The sequence below is a fragment of the Phascolarctos cinereus genome, unplaced genomic scaffold, assembly GCF_003287225.1.
Source record: "Phascolarctos cinereus isolate Bilbo 61053 unplaced genomic scaffold, phaCin_HiC Scaffold_9;HRSCAF=440, whole genome shotgun sequence".
Lineage (NCBI taxonomy): Eukaryota > Metazoa > Chordata > Mammalia > Diprotodontia > Phascolarctidae > Phascolarctos > Phascolarctos cinereus.
In genome coordinates this window covers 149,405,711-149,419,750 of record NW_027556402.1, presented here as the reverse complement: position 1 = coordinate 149,419,750, position 14,040 = coordinate 149,405,711, and the positions used below count along the sequence as shown (strand labels likewise).

Genomic DNA, 14,040 nt, shown 5'->3' with positions numbered 1-14,040 from the left:
TGGGTAAACATCCCAGTCTGGTATTTCTTAAGCTCTTATATGTATATTCTTACATGTCAAATTTTGCTGATTAGAAGACGGTACTAAGGACGTTCATGGGCTTGGACTGCACCCAAAGTCAGTCTACATTCATAATTCTGTCCAACTGTTTCACAACTACATGTCATAGATCACACAAGGGCTATTCAGTTTAGTGCAAATGAATCAAAGCAAACGGGGAAATCAGCACCACTAAAGGGGACAGGAGGAGAAAATTCCACACTTGAAACATGTTCATGAAAAGTTATCTAGTGAGTTAATCCAGTGAGTAAGAAGCATTACTTGCTGTATAGATGACATGATGATGTTCTTTTGAGATTTCCCAAAGTCCTGTGGCCTTGGGTGTGGTAAGAGAGCAAGACAGATTGTTCTGCTGTATTATTAGTTCTTCCTAGGGAGATTTTACTATGCATGGTTGTAGAGGATAGTTATGGGTCAGCTAGGTGGTACAGTCAATAGAGTTCCAGGCTTAGAGTCAGGAAGACTCATCTTCCTGAGTTCAAATCTGGTTTCAGGCACTCACTAGCTGTGTGACCTTGGACAAGTCACTTAACCCTGTTTGCTTCAGTTTCCTCATCTCTAAAATCAGCTGGAGGGGCAGGTAGGTGGTGCAGTGGATAGAGCACCAGCCCTGGATTCAGGAGGACCCGAGTTCAAATCTGGCCCCAGACATATAACACTTACTATCTGTGTGACCCTGGGCAAGTCACTTCACCTCATTGCCTAGCCAAAAAAATTAAAATAAAAATAAAATGAGCTGGAGAAGGAAATGGCAAACCACTCCAGTATCCTTGCCAAGAAAACCTCAAATGGGCTCACAATGAGTTAGAAACGGCTGAACAAGAGGATGGTTATAGACAAAGAATTCCTATTCATAATGCTCCCTCCTACAAATGATGGGTTCTATTCTCCTCTCCACCCAGAAAGGCAAATTGCTAGCCTCCTCCTGATATTGAAAAGGAAAATTATGGGACCATTTTTAATAATAATTTAAACAACTTCCGGAGAGAATTATGGATAATTGGTACAGAATGATGGTAGCTAAGTAACTTGAAGTTCCATAGTGATTTCATAGTTAGGATTAGAATCTAGACTACCTGACTTCCTGTTCAATGCGCCAGGTATTTCTTGCAATCCACACCTTCTTGCAATCACAATACTCAGTTAAATCAATTACTAGTTCAATTGCTTACACTGTCTTATATTTGTAAAGCCCTTCCCTTTGGATTTCACTGAGCTTTATCTTTATTATTTAGTCTACCATTCTCTTTAGGAGACAAGTTTTAGTATGATCACGACTCAGATCTTTTAAAAGTCTAAACACACGGGCAGCTAAGTGGCACGGTAGATAAAGCACCGGCCCTGAATTCAGGAGGACCTGAGTTCAAATCCAGCCTCAGACACATAACACTTACTAGCTGTGTGACCCTGGGCAAGTCACTTAACCCCATTGCCTAGCTGGAAAAAAAAAAGAGTTACAAAATCTAAACACAAAAGAAAAAATACCAGATTTGGAGTCAGAGGATCTGGGTTTGAATCCTAGCTCCTTCACATCATCACCATCATCCCTAGCATTTCTATGGCTCTTTAAAGCTGGCAAAATGCTTTACAAATATCATCATTTTATCTTCACAACAACCCTGGGAGGTAGGTGTGATTATTATTCTCATTATACAGAGCAGGAAACTGAGGCAGACAAAGGTTCAGTGACTTGGTGGAGTCACACAGCAAGAAAGCATCTGAAGCCAGAACTGAACTCTGCTGTTGTTGTTTTCCCGACTCCAGGCCCACTGCTCTATCCACTGAACCACCTATCTGCCTCTCTATTTGTGTGATCTCGGAGAAGTCACTCAACCTCATTTAACCTTTCTTGGCCTCAGTTTCCTAAACTGTAATACGAGGAGGTCACGCTAGATAGCCTCCAAGCTAGATAGCTGTTCCAGCTGCAAATCTCTGATCCTATAATTTGTGATGCCAGGATCAGTAGATCTAACTAACCTGAGAATATTAGGGCTATCGCCACAGAACCAGAGCAAATTTGGGCAAGGCAAAGGGTAGACTGAGAATTCAAGCGATTTAGGACACCTTGGAATAATACTAAGCCACCTCTATTGCAAATGGGATGGTAGTCTTTTTATGCAATTTTCCAGAGACTCCTTCTAACCCAAATGATTCTGTTTCCCATCAATATTTAAAACACTTTCCAGCACTGATGGGACGGGAAATTAATGAATTACAAAAGACACATGGAATGCTTTATTCCTTTTTCATGGATGTTTTCGTTCTTTAACCTCACGAAATAATCCTCTAACAAATGGGTTTTCAGATTTAATAAATTATGGCAATGAACTACTATTATTTTAATTGTATTCATGCCTACAGTTACACATCAGCAAATAATACAGGACAATTTGCTACTGAGGACAAAAGAAATAAATTGTGTGACTGACCTTGCTAAGATCTGCAGTTGGTACATTTTCAGCAATATAACAAACCATTTCCAAAACATATTTGATCTGTCCTTTGCAGAAAATTTCAAACTAAATCTTTCATTACATCAACATGAGCAAAGATTAAAAATGGCTTAGTCAGACTACTTCTAATGTAGAAACTAGTTCTCAATTCACAATGCTAAACATCATTTCTTAAATCATCGGTTTTATGCATAGTACTAAAAGGGAGAGGAGAGAAACAGTTAATAAACCTGGATGTTGTGTGATATGTGGATGAAGGGGAGGGAGAGAAAGACCAGTTTTAGCCAGTATGTGAATAGCCAGGCTGTTTGGATATATCCAGAAATATGGTATTCCCTAGTTATAGAATAAGTACAGATAAAAGAAGCAGACAAGAATAAATGTATTGCTTGCAAATAGCCTTAAAGATAGGAACAAAAATCATGGTTCTAACGCAACACTGATCTGAAAAGGATGCTCTATTACTATATAGAGTGAGTCCTTCCCAAATTGGAAGATATTTACTAATCTGAGAATCTAGTATTCTGTACAGTATCTGAGAAGCAACAAGGTAGGCCCTTGAGTGAAGACCTGAATTCAAGCCCTGCCTCTGACACATAACATCTGTGTGACTTTGGGTAAGTCATTCAACCTTTCAAGGTCCTCGGTAGCTCTCTAAAGACTCAGGGTTGCTGAGCAACAGTAATCAAGTAAGTTTCTTCATTGGGAGATCCCAATACCTATGAAATCACAGATCTGGAACAAAACAACAAACAACAACAACAAACCCAAAACCCTGCTTCATTTTGTCTTTGTTTAAGCAACAAAAGTTATTGGAAACACCAGAAGCGTGGATAAGGAGCAAGGGGAAGGAACCCAGCATCAGTACAATCAAGAGCCATTCTTAGGGAAAAAAAAATTTGGAGACTCAATAGTATTTTCCTTTTTAACATGTGACAAATTCAGAAATGCATTTTAATTTTAAAATATTTGTCCTTAGGACATCTTCTTAAAGATACATTTAAGAATATGGCAAGTTAAAAAAAAACAACCAAATACTTGAGAGAAAAAAAAAACACAAAAATTCTTAGTAAAACATTAGCAGTAGCAGTGAAGTAAAATATACAGAGTATTAAATGGAAACTGTGATTACCAGTAAGATATGAGAAAAGAGAGGTGTCATCTCTCTGATCAAATTCCTATTTGTATAAAATTCAGTGGAAAAGAGCTGCTTTGAATAATGCTTACAGCTGCTTACAGTTTTCCTTTAATTATATCTTTGTGATCTGGTCTCTCCCAGATCTCTTAAGAACAGAAAGTCAAGATGCACTAGAAATGCACGGCTGTGCACTTGCTGACAATAAATATCTACTGTCTCTTTAATAATGGGCACCAGGGACAGAGAACACTGATGCCAAGAATTTCTGCAACTTGTCAAAAAATTAACAGATAGTCCCTGCTAGGAAGATTTAAACATCAGCACAGCACGCGTGCATGTGTGTGTGTGTGTGTGTGTGTGTGTGTGTGTGTGTGTGTGTGTGTCTCTTTCTAAAAAGAATCGTCTCTGGTTATTGTGTGGGGTTCAGACAACCCCATCGTCCTATCAGCCACATGATTAAAGGATGCTAAGAGTAGCTGGCTAAGAAAGGAAGTCAGTTGGACCCCCAAAGCCCTCCTTAAATCAGTGTTTCTAGAACTATGATCCTAAGACCATTTATTAGAGCAAATAACCAAAATAAGTTTTTTGTTTGTATTCGCTGTTGTTGTTTTCAGTAATGGCCAACTCTCCGCGACCCCATTTGGGGTTTTCTTAGCAAAGATACTGGAGTGGTTTGCCATCTCCTTCTCCAGCTCATTTTACATGTGAGGAAACTGAGGCAACCAGGGTTAAGAGACTTGCCCTGCGTTACACAGCTAGTAAGTGTCTGAGGCATCACAAAGATGAGTCTTTCCGAACTCCACACCCAGCACTCTATGTACTTCACCACTTCAGGAAATATTAAAAATCAGTTCTTTAAATATGGAACACAAACTACTGAAGATTTGAAAAGTAGTATTTTAGATATAATACCATTTTAAGTCTGACCATGATCTACTTCAAGCTAAAATTGAAACCTCATAAAACATATATTCTCTCTGAAGTATAAGAACTCTTTCTTCTCTGGTGAGGGATGCAATATAGTAAGCTCAGTTTTTTACATTAAAGAAAATACCATTGATAATTCTAAGTATCAAAAAATTACATTTGAAATGTAGAGGTTTTTCTTAGCACATTTAATCTTTATGACTTTGGTTTGCTTTTAATATTAAAATTATTTTCCAATTCTTCAGCACAAACTCACTCACAACTTTCAAATAAACATCTCCTACGTGCACTGCTTGCTGGTAAGGGGTGGGATTAGAAAGGAGTATGCAGATAATTAGACACTACTCTGTCTTTAAAGAACTCACTTAATAAAAAGAGATAAAGTAGGTCAAATAACTGGTGGCAATGGTCCAAAATTTTGCTGAATAGGATTAAATATTTCTGTATATATAATTGGCAACAGGTATATGAAAGCCTATTAGCAACAAGAGTAACAAATTTTCCTACTACCAACTGCAGTGTTCCTCAGGCTGAAGATGAATAATTAAGGAAAAATTAAAATAATTAAGGAATTAATCCAGGATACTACAGTAGGCAGCAAGGTGTCAAAGTAAATAGAGCACTGGGCCTGGAGTCAGGAGGACCTAAGTTCAAAACCAACCTCAGATGCTTACAAGCTGTGTGACCCTGGGTAAGTCACTTAAAACCTATTTGCCTCCATTCCCCATTGGTAAAATGAATTGGAGAAGGAAATGGCAAACCACCTCAGTATCTTTGCCAAGAAAACCCCAAATGGAGTTACAGACTGTCAGACATGACTGGAACCTCTCAACAATAGCACACTAGACCTGGTTTAAGAATAAAGAGTGAATTATAATAATGATAATCATAACATATTTATATAGAGCTTTCCTTCTGAAGAGTCAACTTGTTTTTTTCATTTATTATGTTACAGATTCATAAAATCTCAAATTTGTAAAGGTCCCTAGAAGACCTCTACTCCAAACTGTGCCTAGCCAACCATCCCCTGCAACAATCCCAGAAAGTTGCTATCCAAGGCTTTTCCTTGAAGACCTATAATGTTGGCGAATCATCACCTCCCAAGGCAGTCCATTCCACATCTGGACTGTTCTGTTTTTCTCTATCTTGATCCTAAATATGTATCTCTGCACCTCCTACACACTGCTGCTAGTACTACCTTCTAGCATCAGAAGATCAAGTCTACTCACTTTTTGTCATGACAGCCTTTCAAACACTTGACAATGGCCATCATGTCTTTTCTACTCCAGACTAAACATCTCCAGTTCTTCCAGTTTTATCCGTATTATTATATTCAGCAGGATCTCCAATAATCCAAAACTATGGCAGCCCTCCACTGGACACTCTGGTATATCAATGCCTTTTCTGGACAACCCAGAACTTAACACCATATTTCAGATTTGGACTGACAAAAGAATTAGATCCATATACTATGCTTCTCAATGTAACTTACCAAAATAGGTTTGGGGGCTTCCATATCCCACTGTTGCTTCATTTTGAGCTCAGAGTCCATTAAAGCCTCCAGACCTTTTTTCAGATGAGCTTCTGCCTAACCAGTCTTCTGCCATTTGATACTTATAAAATTGATTTTTGAACCTAAACCTAGGGTTTTGTACCAGTCCCTCAAATTTCACCTTATTCTACTCAACCCATTATTCTAACCTTTTAAGATCTGCTTAGATATTCTTTTTCAATGTATTATTTATCCCTCCCAGCTTTGTCTCATATTTACGCCACTTATGCCTTCATTCAAGGCACTGATAAAAAATAAATAAATGTTTAACAGGAGAAGACCAAAACAGATGCAGTTCTGTCTAAAAGCTTGAGGAGAACAATATATCTTGCTCGTCTTTCTATCCCTAGCAGCCAGCACAGTACCTTACACATAGCTGGTACCTAATAGATTAGTCAAGAGGTGAATCAGACAAAGTCAGGCAAAGAGTGTTACCCAACTTGCTTATTATCCTGTGGTGATTCAGTAGTAAAATCAGTAGGATCAGCCTCTTCAGTTCACTGAAGCATTTCATCTAATTTACTTCTAAAAGGGGGAGGGGTTAATAACACTCATACATGCAACTATCCAGAAGAATTTTACAATTGTGAAGAATTTTACACACCAGAGCAGTTATATTAATTAATTTTTCTCTGCAATAAAATTACATAAGAGTCTTCATGAATTCTAGTTTTGGAAGAACTGTAATGAGTTATTATTACAGACTGCTTGAGGAGTAATGGTGGATGGGAATGGTTTCCACTACAAACCAAGAAGTAGTAGATACCTCAGGACTGTTTGATTAGATACTTAGAATTCTGCTATTACTGGCTCTTATCAATGAACGACTTGGGTTTCCAAATACCTGTCATCGCCATCACTGACGCATTCAGGGAAAGCAATGCTACATCCAAACAGCATGATGTGCTGATAGCAACTGAGACGGTTGAGATAACTGAAGAACTTCAGGAACTTCTCTAGTTCAATTCTTTTCACAATGGACAGAATGGATGTCAGAGTAGTGTGGTTGTAAGGCAACATTTGACACTGCCTGTTGACGATATTTACACAGGCACCTGTGAAAATAAGAAGGAGCAAATTTAAGACGCAACAAATCTGTTTTGAAAATAATGCACTATCTCATAAGACAAGTTACTCTGGCTATAAGCTGAAGAGACATACTGCAAAAGATATAAAAGTGATTGACATTTAAATCACACTTTTAAGAATATTTTAAGAGTACTTTTGAGCTTCTTAACTCTACGGAGTAGGTTAACATGACCATAATGATTTATGGTGCATCGTATCCATTGTGCCCTCACAGATGTTCAGCAATCTTGTTAACTCCATAATATCATTCATAGAGAAATTAACCCAATTCCTTTTGTCTCTCCTTAAAAGATAATAAAAACTGGTAACAACCTACACATACACACACACACACACACACACACACACACACACACATCACACTCTTAAAGCAAATGGCTTAATTTCCTATTTCATGGAGAAGAGTCCATTCAATTTAGTTCATAGAAAAACAAGTAGCATGGCCTACCAGAGAGATCATTAGACTTAAATCTCATCTTGAACCATGAATGAGACACTTAGCTCTTCAGTTTCCTTATCTACAAAGTATGGACAATAGTGCTTACAATGTTTATCTGGCAGGGCTATTGAACATAAATAGCTATACAAACCCTTAAATCATAGTATGAATGCATTTATTTATTATTAATCTTCTTGTTCTCACCTTATATTTTATGAAGTGCAGACAGAAATGGTGCTGAGATGGGTTTGCTACTCTATTGCTGTTCTTTAAAGTTTAATGTTCAGTGAACTGTTATGCAGGTGGATAAAAATGATTGCTTCTTTGTAATTGAATAAAAGTATTAGGGCATATAAGCTTATCTTCTGTATGGCTCATGGAAAGCATCTTTGGAACAACTCCAGTAGCAAACAGAATGAGCGTGATATGTACCTCACCTTGTTCCCACACAGTTCTAATTTCTTCTTCTAGGCCTCTGTATTTTCAGAGAATTGCATTCCATATGGATTTGAGATTATAAGCGCCATTATTATTGTTATTAAAGGATTTGGGGCTCAAAAGGGACTTTGACATCATCCAGTCTAACCTTCTTATTTTAAAGAAAATTTGGTCCAAAGGAGTTAAATGCCTTGCCTAAGATTCTACAGAAACTAAGCATCAGTGCTGAGTTTCAAACTCAACTTAGATCCTAATACATGACATCATCTCTTGGTTAAATTCATATACCATTTATTAAGAATCTACCATGATTAAAGCCATTTAACAGGAGCTTCCTTAACCCTCTCTCTATACTCTTTGAAACTTCTTAGCATTACCACCCACACTATTCTCTTTCCCTCCCATCTCAGAGAAGAGGCAGACTAACTTCTTCACCACTGCTCATCCTGATTTACCCTTGGCTCCACTCCCTTCTGTCTCATCCAAGACCTTCCAACTGGCTCCTTTCTACACACCTATAGATATGCTCAGCTCCTCCTGATCCTACAAAAGCTTCCCCTTCATCCCTTTGCATTCCATCAAGGTACTGTCCAATTCTTACCTTTGCAATCTGACTTTTGTCTATGTGACTTTACTGAAACTCTCCAAACCAATGATCTTTTCTCAGTCACCATGACTGAGAAAGCTAGGTACTAGATACTAGCTCAGAAGATTGATTCAGATGAAGAAGAAATTGAATGCTAACTCTAAACAAGGCATCGGATAATTCAAATGAACTCAGCCAGATGCCAGAAAAAGGACAAGATAGAAAAGTGAAGAGGGGGTATATTCTAAGTCAACTCAGGGGACAGCCTGTGCAAAACTATAAAGATAGTCATTGAGCTGACTGTAGAAAGCAGTTAGTAGGCTAGTTTGGATAGAACATAGTTTGCAAAAAAGGAAAGTAATATGAAATAAATCTGGGAAGGTGTTGTTGTTGTTGGCTAGTGGAAGGGATAGAATTCCAGCTGAGCTATTTAAAATCCTAAAAGATGACGCTGTTAAACTGCTGTGCTCCATATGCCAGCAAATTTGGAAAACTCAACGGTGGCTACAGGATTGGAAAATAACAGTTTACATCTCAATCCTAAAGAAGGGCAATGCCAACAAATGTTCGACTTACTGAACAATTGCTCTCATTTCACATGGCAACAAGGTTATGCTTAAGATTCCGCAACCTAGACTTCAGCAATATGCGAACCAAGAATTACCAGAAGAGCAGACTGGTTTTTGAAGAAGCCGAGGAACTAGGGACCAAATTGCCAACATTCACTGGGTTATGGGGAAAGCAAGGGAGTTCCAGAAACACATCTACTTCTGCTTCACTGACTACGCTAAAGCCTTTGACAGTGTGAATCACAACAAAATGTGGGAAGTCCTCAAAGAAATGACAGTACCACGTCATTACTTGTCTCTTGAGGAACCTGTAAGTGGTTCAAGAAGCAAGAGTTAGAACCAAATAGGGTACAACTGATTGATTTAAGATTGAAAAAAAAAAGGTTGTTTACTGTCATTTTATTTAGTTAGCTTATATGAGAGTACATCATGCAAAATGCCAAGCTGAATGAATCAAAAAACCAGAATTAAGGTTGTGAGGAGAAATATCAACAATCTCAGCTATAGAGATGATACAGATAGCAGAAAGGAAGTGTCAATTAAGAAGTCTCTCTCTCTCTCTCTCTTTTTTTTTTTTTGGTGAGGCAATCAGGGTTAAGTGACTTGCCCAGGGTCACACAGCTAATGAGTATCATGTGTCTGGGGCCGGATTTGAACTCAGGTCCTCCTGACTCCAGGGCTGGTGCTCTATTCACTGCACCACCCAGCTGCCCTAAGAAGTGTCTTGATAGGGGTAAAAGAAGAGAGTGCAAAGCAGGATTGAAGCTTAACATCAAAAAAACTAAGATCTTGGCAATTGGTTCCATCACTTCCTGGCAGATAGAGGGAGAAGAAATAGAAGCAGTGTCAGATTTTATATTCTTGGGCTCAAAGATCACTGTAGACAGCCACTGCATCCATGAAATTAAAAGAAATTAAAAGATTTCCTTAGAAGGAAATCGATGGCAAATCTGGAGAGTATATTAAAGAAGCAAAGATGTCACCTTGCTAACAAAGGTTCACATGGTCAAAGCTATGGTTTTTCCAGTAGCAATGTATGGCTGTGAGAGTTGGATTGTAAGGAATGCTGAGCACCACAGAATCGAGGCTTTTGAATTGTGGTGCTGAAAAATTTTGAGAATCCTTTGGACAGCAAGGAGATCAAATCAATCAATACTTAAAATTCACACTATTCATTGAAAAATCGAATACTGAAGCTGAAGCTTAACTACTTTGACCACATAATGAAAAGACAGTACTTATTAGAAAAGACTCTCATATTGCGAAAGAATGAAGGTTAAAAAGTAAAAGGGGAAGGCAGAGGATGAGATGGATAGATAGTGTCATGGAAACAATAAACATGATCTTGGGCAGACTTTGAGGGACAGTGGAGGACAGACGGGCCTGGCATGCTATGGTACATGAGGTCACAAAGAGTCAGACATGACTGAACGACTGGAAAGATAAGTTGGAGCAAAATTGTTGAGGGTTTTCATTAACAGATTGAGGAGTTTGTATTTCATACCAGTCAAAAAGGAGCCACTGGAGAATTTTGAGCAGGGGAGTGACACAATTACATGTCGAAATAGTGGAATGGTTATAGAAGGAGAACCTGATGGAGAGGTAGAACTAAGTGACCTCTGAGATCCTTCCAACTCTCGGAATGTATGATTCTAGAGTAACTTACAGGTTTTACATTTCTAAGGGGCTATGGTCCTATGAATTTACCTGGGGAAACAGAACACTCGGCAGTTAGTTAAAATACAAAGAAATATAAATGATTAGATGCAAAAATGAATACTACAATCAGCATTTTTTTTCCAGTGCCCCACACAGTGCCCTAGATTTAAAATGTTTTCAATAAAAGTTTGCTTAAATAAGTTTCAAGAATTTTTTTAAAAGGGTAATGTAGGCTAAAGTAATTTGGGAAAGCTTGAAGAAGATGTAACTTAAATTAAAGCTTGATGGAGGGGTCGAATTTGAAGGGGAGTGGGGAGAACATTCTTTGCGAAGAAAATGCATGAGCAAAAGTCACAGAAGCTGGAATCAGCATTACAATCAGCAATTAAGAAGAAGGTCCTGGAGAATGGAGCTGAATAACATAGCAAACACAATTGGGTATTTGACTGGAGTTGAAAAACATGAGAAAGAAGGTCACTGAAATTTTCTTAATTCCCAGGAATTATTCAACTCAAATCTTTTGGCTTATTTACTAAGACATATTTGATTTCATTATCCTTGTGTTCACATGAGTGGCAAATATTATTATTCTGGGAGTGATCCAATCTTTCTCAGAATCTAACTGCAACATTAGATTTTTTTTGCACATTAACTCCTGTAGCAATGGATTTTCACAGGCTTACTCCATGCTGTGTTCCATGTGAAACCGTTTCTTCTGTGGGTTGCAATGGCAGAGTACTTTTGGAAATGTGCCACATCTATTATTCACTGTCCTGGCCAAGATGAAAGACACTGGGAAAAGTTTCTTTTTCTTCCATTATATATATATCTCCTTAAACTTTTCAAGTCAGAGCACTTGGAGACTAATGCTGATGTTATAGGACAGTGCTACTTGATGGGATATGAAAAAGCAAATGTGTACAAATAACAACAATACCTCTGTGTGATACATTGTTTGTATAAGAAAAGGTCTGATCAACATAACATCCTTTCAAATAAAAACTATGTTAATTAGAGGAAAAGCAAAATACCTAGAAGCTGACCTTGAAAATAAAAGAAAAACAGAAAACTTGTTGTCAAGAACAATTAAATTAAATCAGCTGCTCAGTTAATTTCTGAGGCAGTGTAGTGCAGTGAAGAACACACTGGATTTGCAGTCAGAGGGCCTACGTTCAAATCCTGGTTCTGCCACTTATTACCTATGCATTTGGTCAACTTCCTTATCTTCCCAGATTCTCAGTAGCCTTCTCTATAAAATGAGGGTGTCAGACTGGATCGCCTGTGTCAAGTGATAGAAATAGGCATGACTATACCTTACATAAGGAACGCTGTGGGCAGCCTACTGAATTAATTAATATTATCCACATTCTATTTTATTTTGATGATTTTATCCCAATTATATTTCAATCAGGTTTGGGCCACAATGGGGAGCATTGCCTGTAAATGTGGCCTGCAGTCTGTCTTTTGGACACCTCTGGATTAGATGACTGCTTAGGTCCATCTGAACCCTAATATATGACCAATTAATAATTTGGTTGATGCCAGGGTTAAATCCCAGGGTAGGGATTTAACTCAGATCCAAATATTTCTAATATTTCTAATATCTAGTATCATAGAGTAAGGAAGATAAGGTAAAGATAACACTACTAAAGAAGTGACCATCATTTCTTTTTTTAAAAACTATTTTATTTGATTTAATCATCCAATATCTGCCTTCTCACCCTCCCACAACAACCCCCTACATCTCCAAGTGATAACACAAGAAAAATAAAACCCATGTCAAATAAGTGTACTCAATATAAATAATTACCATATTGTCTATGACCAAAAGACACATTTTTCCCATTCTGCATTGAGTCATTCACCTCTCTATCAGGAGGTGGATAGTACGTTTCTTATCGTTAGTTCTCTGGAATCCTGATTGATCATTATGCTGGTAAGAGTTCAACACATTTATATACCATAACTTTTTCATCCATTCCCCCATGACTGAGCTGGAAGTCACACAAGTGCTGCTTGCTTCAGAATTTACTCCTTTCACTACACACAGCCCAAAGCCTCCCTATCCAGGTAACACCACTCCCCTGAACAAGTTCCCTTCTCACGTCCCCTTCTCACTCTGTCCTGGATCTGTGGCCCAGAACCAGATAGTGGATGACAAAGCTGCCAGTTGACTCCCATCATGGTGTCCAGGAATGGGTCTGGTGGAGGTCTGGTCGAGAAGACTTGAGTTCAAATCCGGCCTCAGACACTTGACACTTACTAGCCGTTATGGTCCTGGGAAAGTCACTTAACCCCACTGCCTACTCCCCCTCCAAAAAATAGATGAAATCTCTTATGATTAAGGTGACTTAAATTAAAAGATCTGACTGGCTTAAATTTGGATTTACAAATGTTGCTAGGAACTAGTGGTGCGTGAGTAAAACAAGTCAGGACTTAGTCTTATAGAAAAGAGGAAAAAAGAGAGAGAAAGGAAACAATTTAGTAAAAGATCTCCAAATCTATTAAAGTTGAACCTTATGATTCCTGTTGGAATAAATCATCAGCTAGATACAATACTTGTTGTTTTTAACCTCTTTTTGCCTATCCTGTTCTTTCTTTCATACCTTCCCCAAAGCTGTGACCCACAGTTATCTGATATCCCCCCCAAAAATCATTTAACAATTATCTTGAAAGATGATTAAAGCAGATTAGTCTTGAAGCAGAACTCTGCATCTAAGGAGGCCATCAAGATCCAATTAAAGACTCAAGAAATGTGCACATAAAATAACCCTGTTCCAAGAAACAAGAACTCTTCCACTGACCCCCCTCAACATTTTATGTTTAGTCCCAAGTGTATTGCTTTTCCCATTCACTCTTTATTGTTCTTGTATTTTTATTTTCGTTATCATTTTATATTTATTGAATAACCACAATTGCCAAAGAGCAATTGTCCCAAGTCTTTTCATGGTTTGCCACACCCTCCCCTTAATCCCGTCCCACCACTGCAGGCTATGTTGCCCAGCAGGGTAGAGGAGCCACAACTTATACTGCATTAGTCATCCCTTGACCACTTCCATGCCACACTGAACAATGGTATTTCTCACCCTTTGTCCTAAGGATCTTTAACAAAAATACACATCACAATGTG

General features: G+C 38.2%; 1 protein-coding gene across 1 annotated transcript in view; it reads right to left on the bottom strand.

The window, feature by feature from the left end:
• Positions 1-14,040, bottom strand: part of CORIN (corin, serine peptidase) — a 209,798-nt gene that overhangs the window by 127,468 nt on the left and 68,290 nt on the right. Inside the window, 1 exon segment of the mRNA XM_078148375.1 lies at positions 6,975-7,185. Coding sequence (XP_078004501.1) covers positions 6,975-7,185 — 211 coding nt within the window.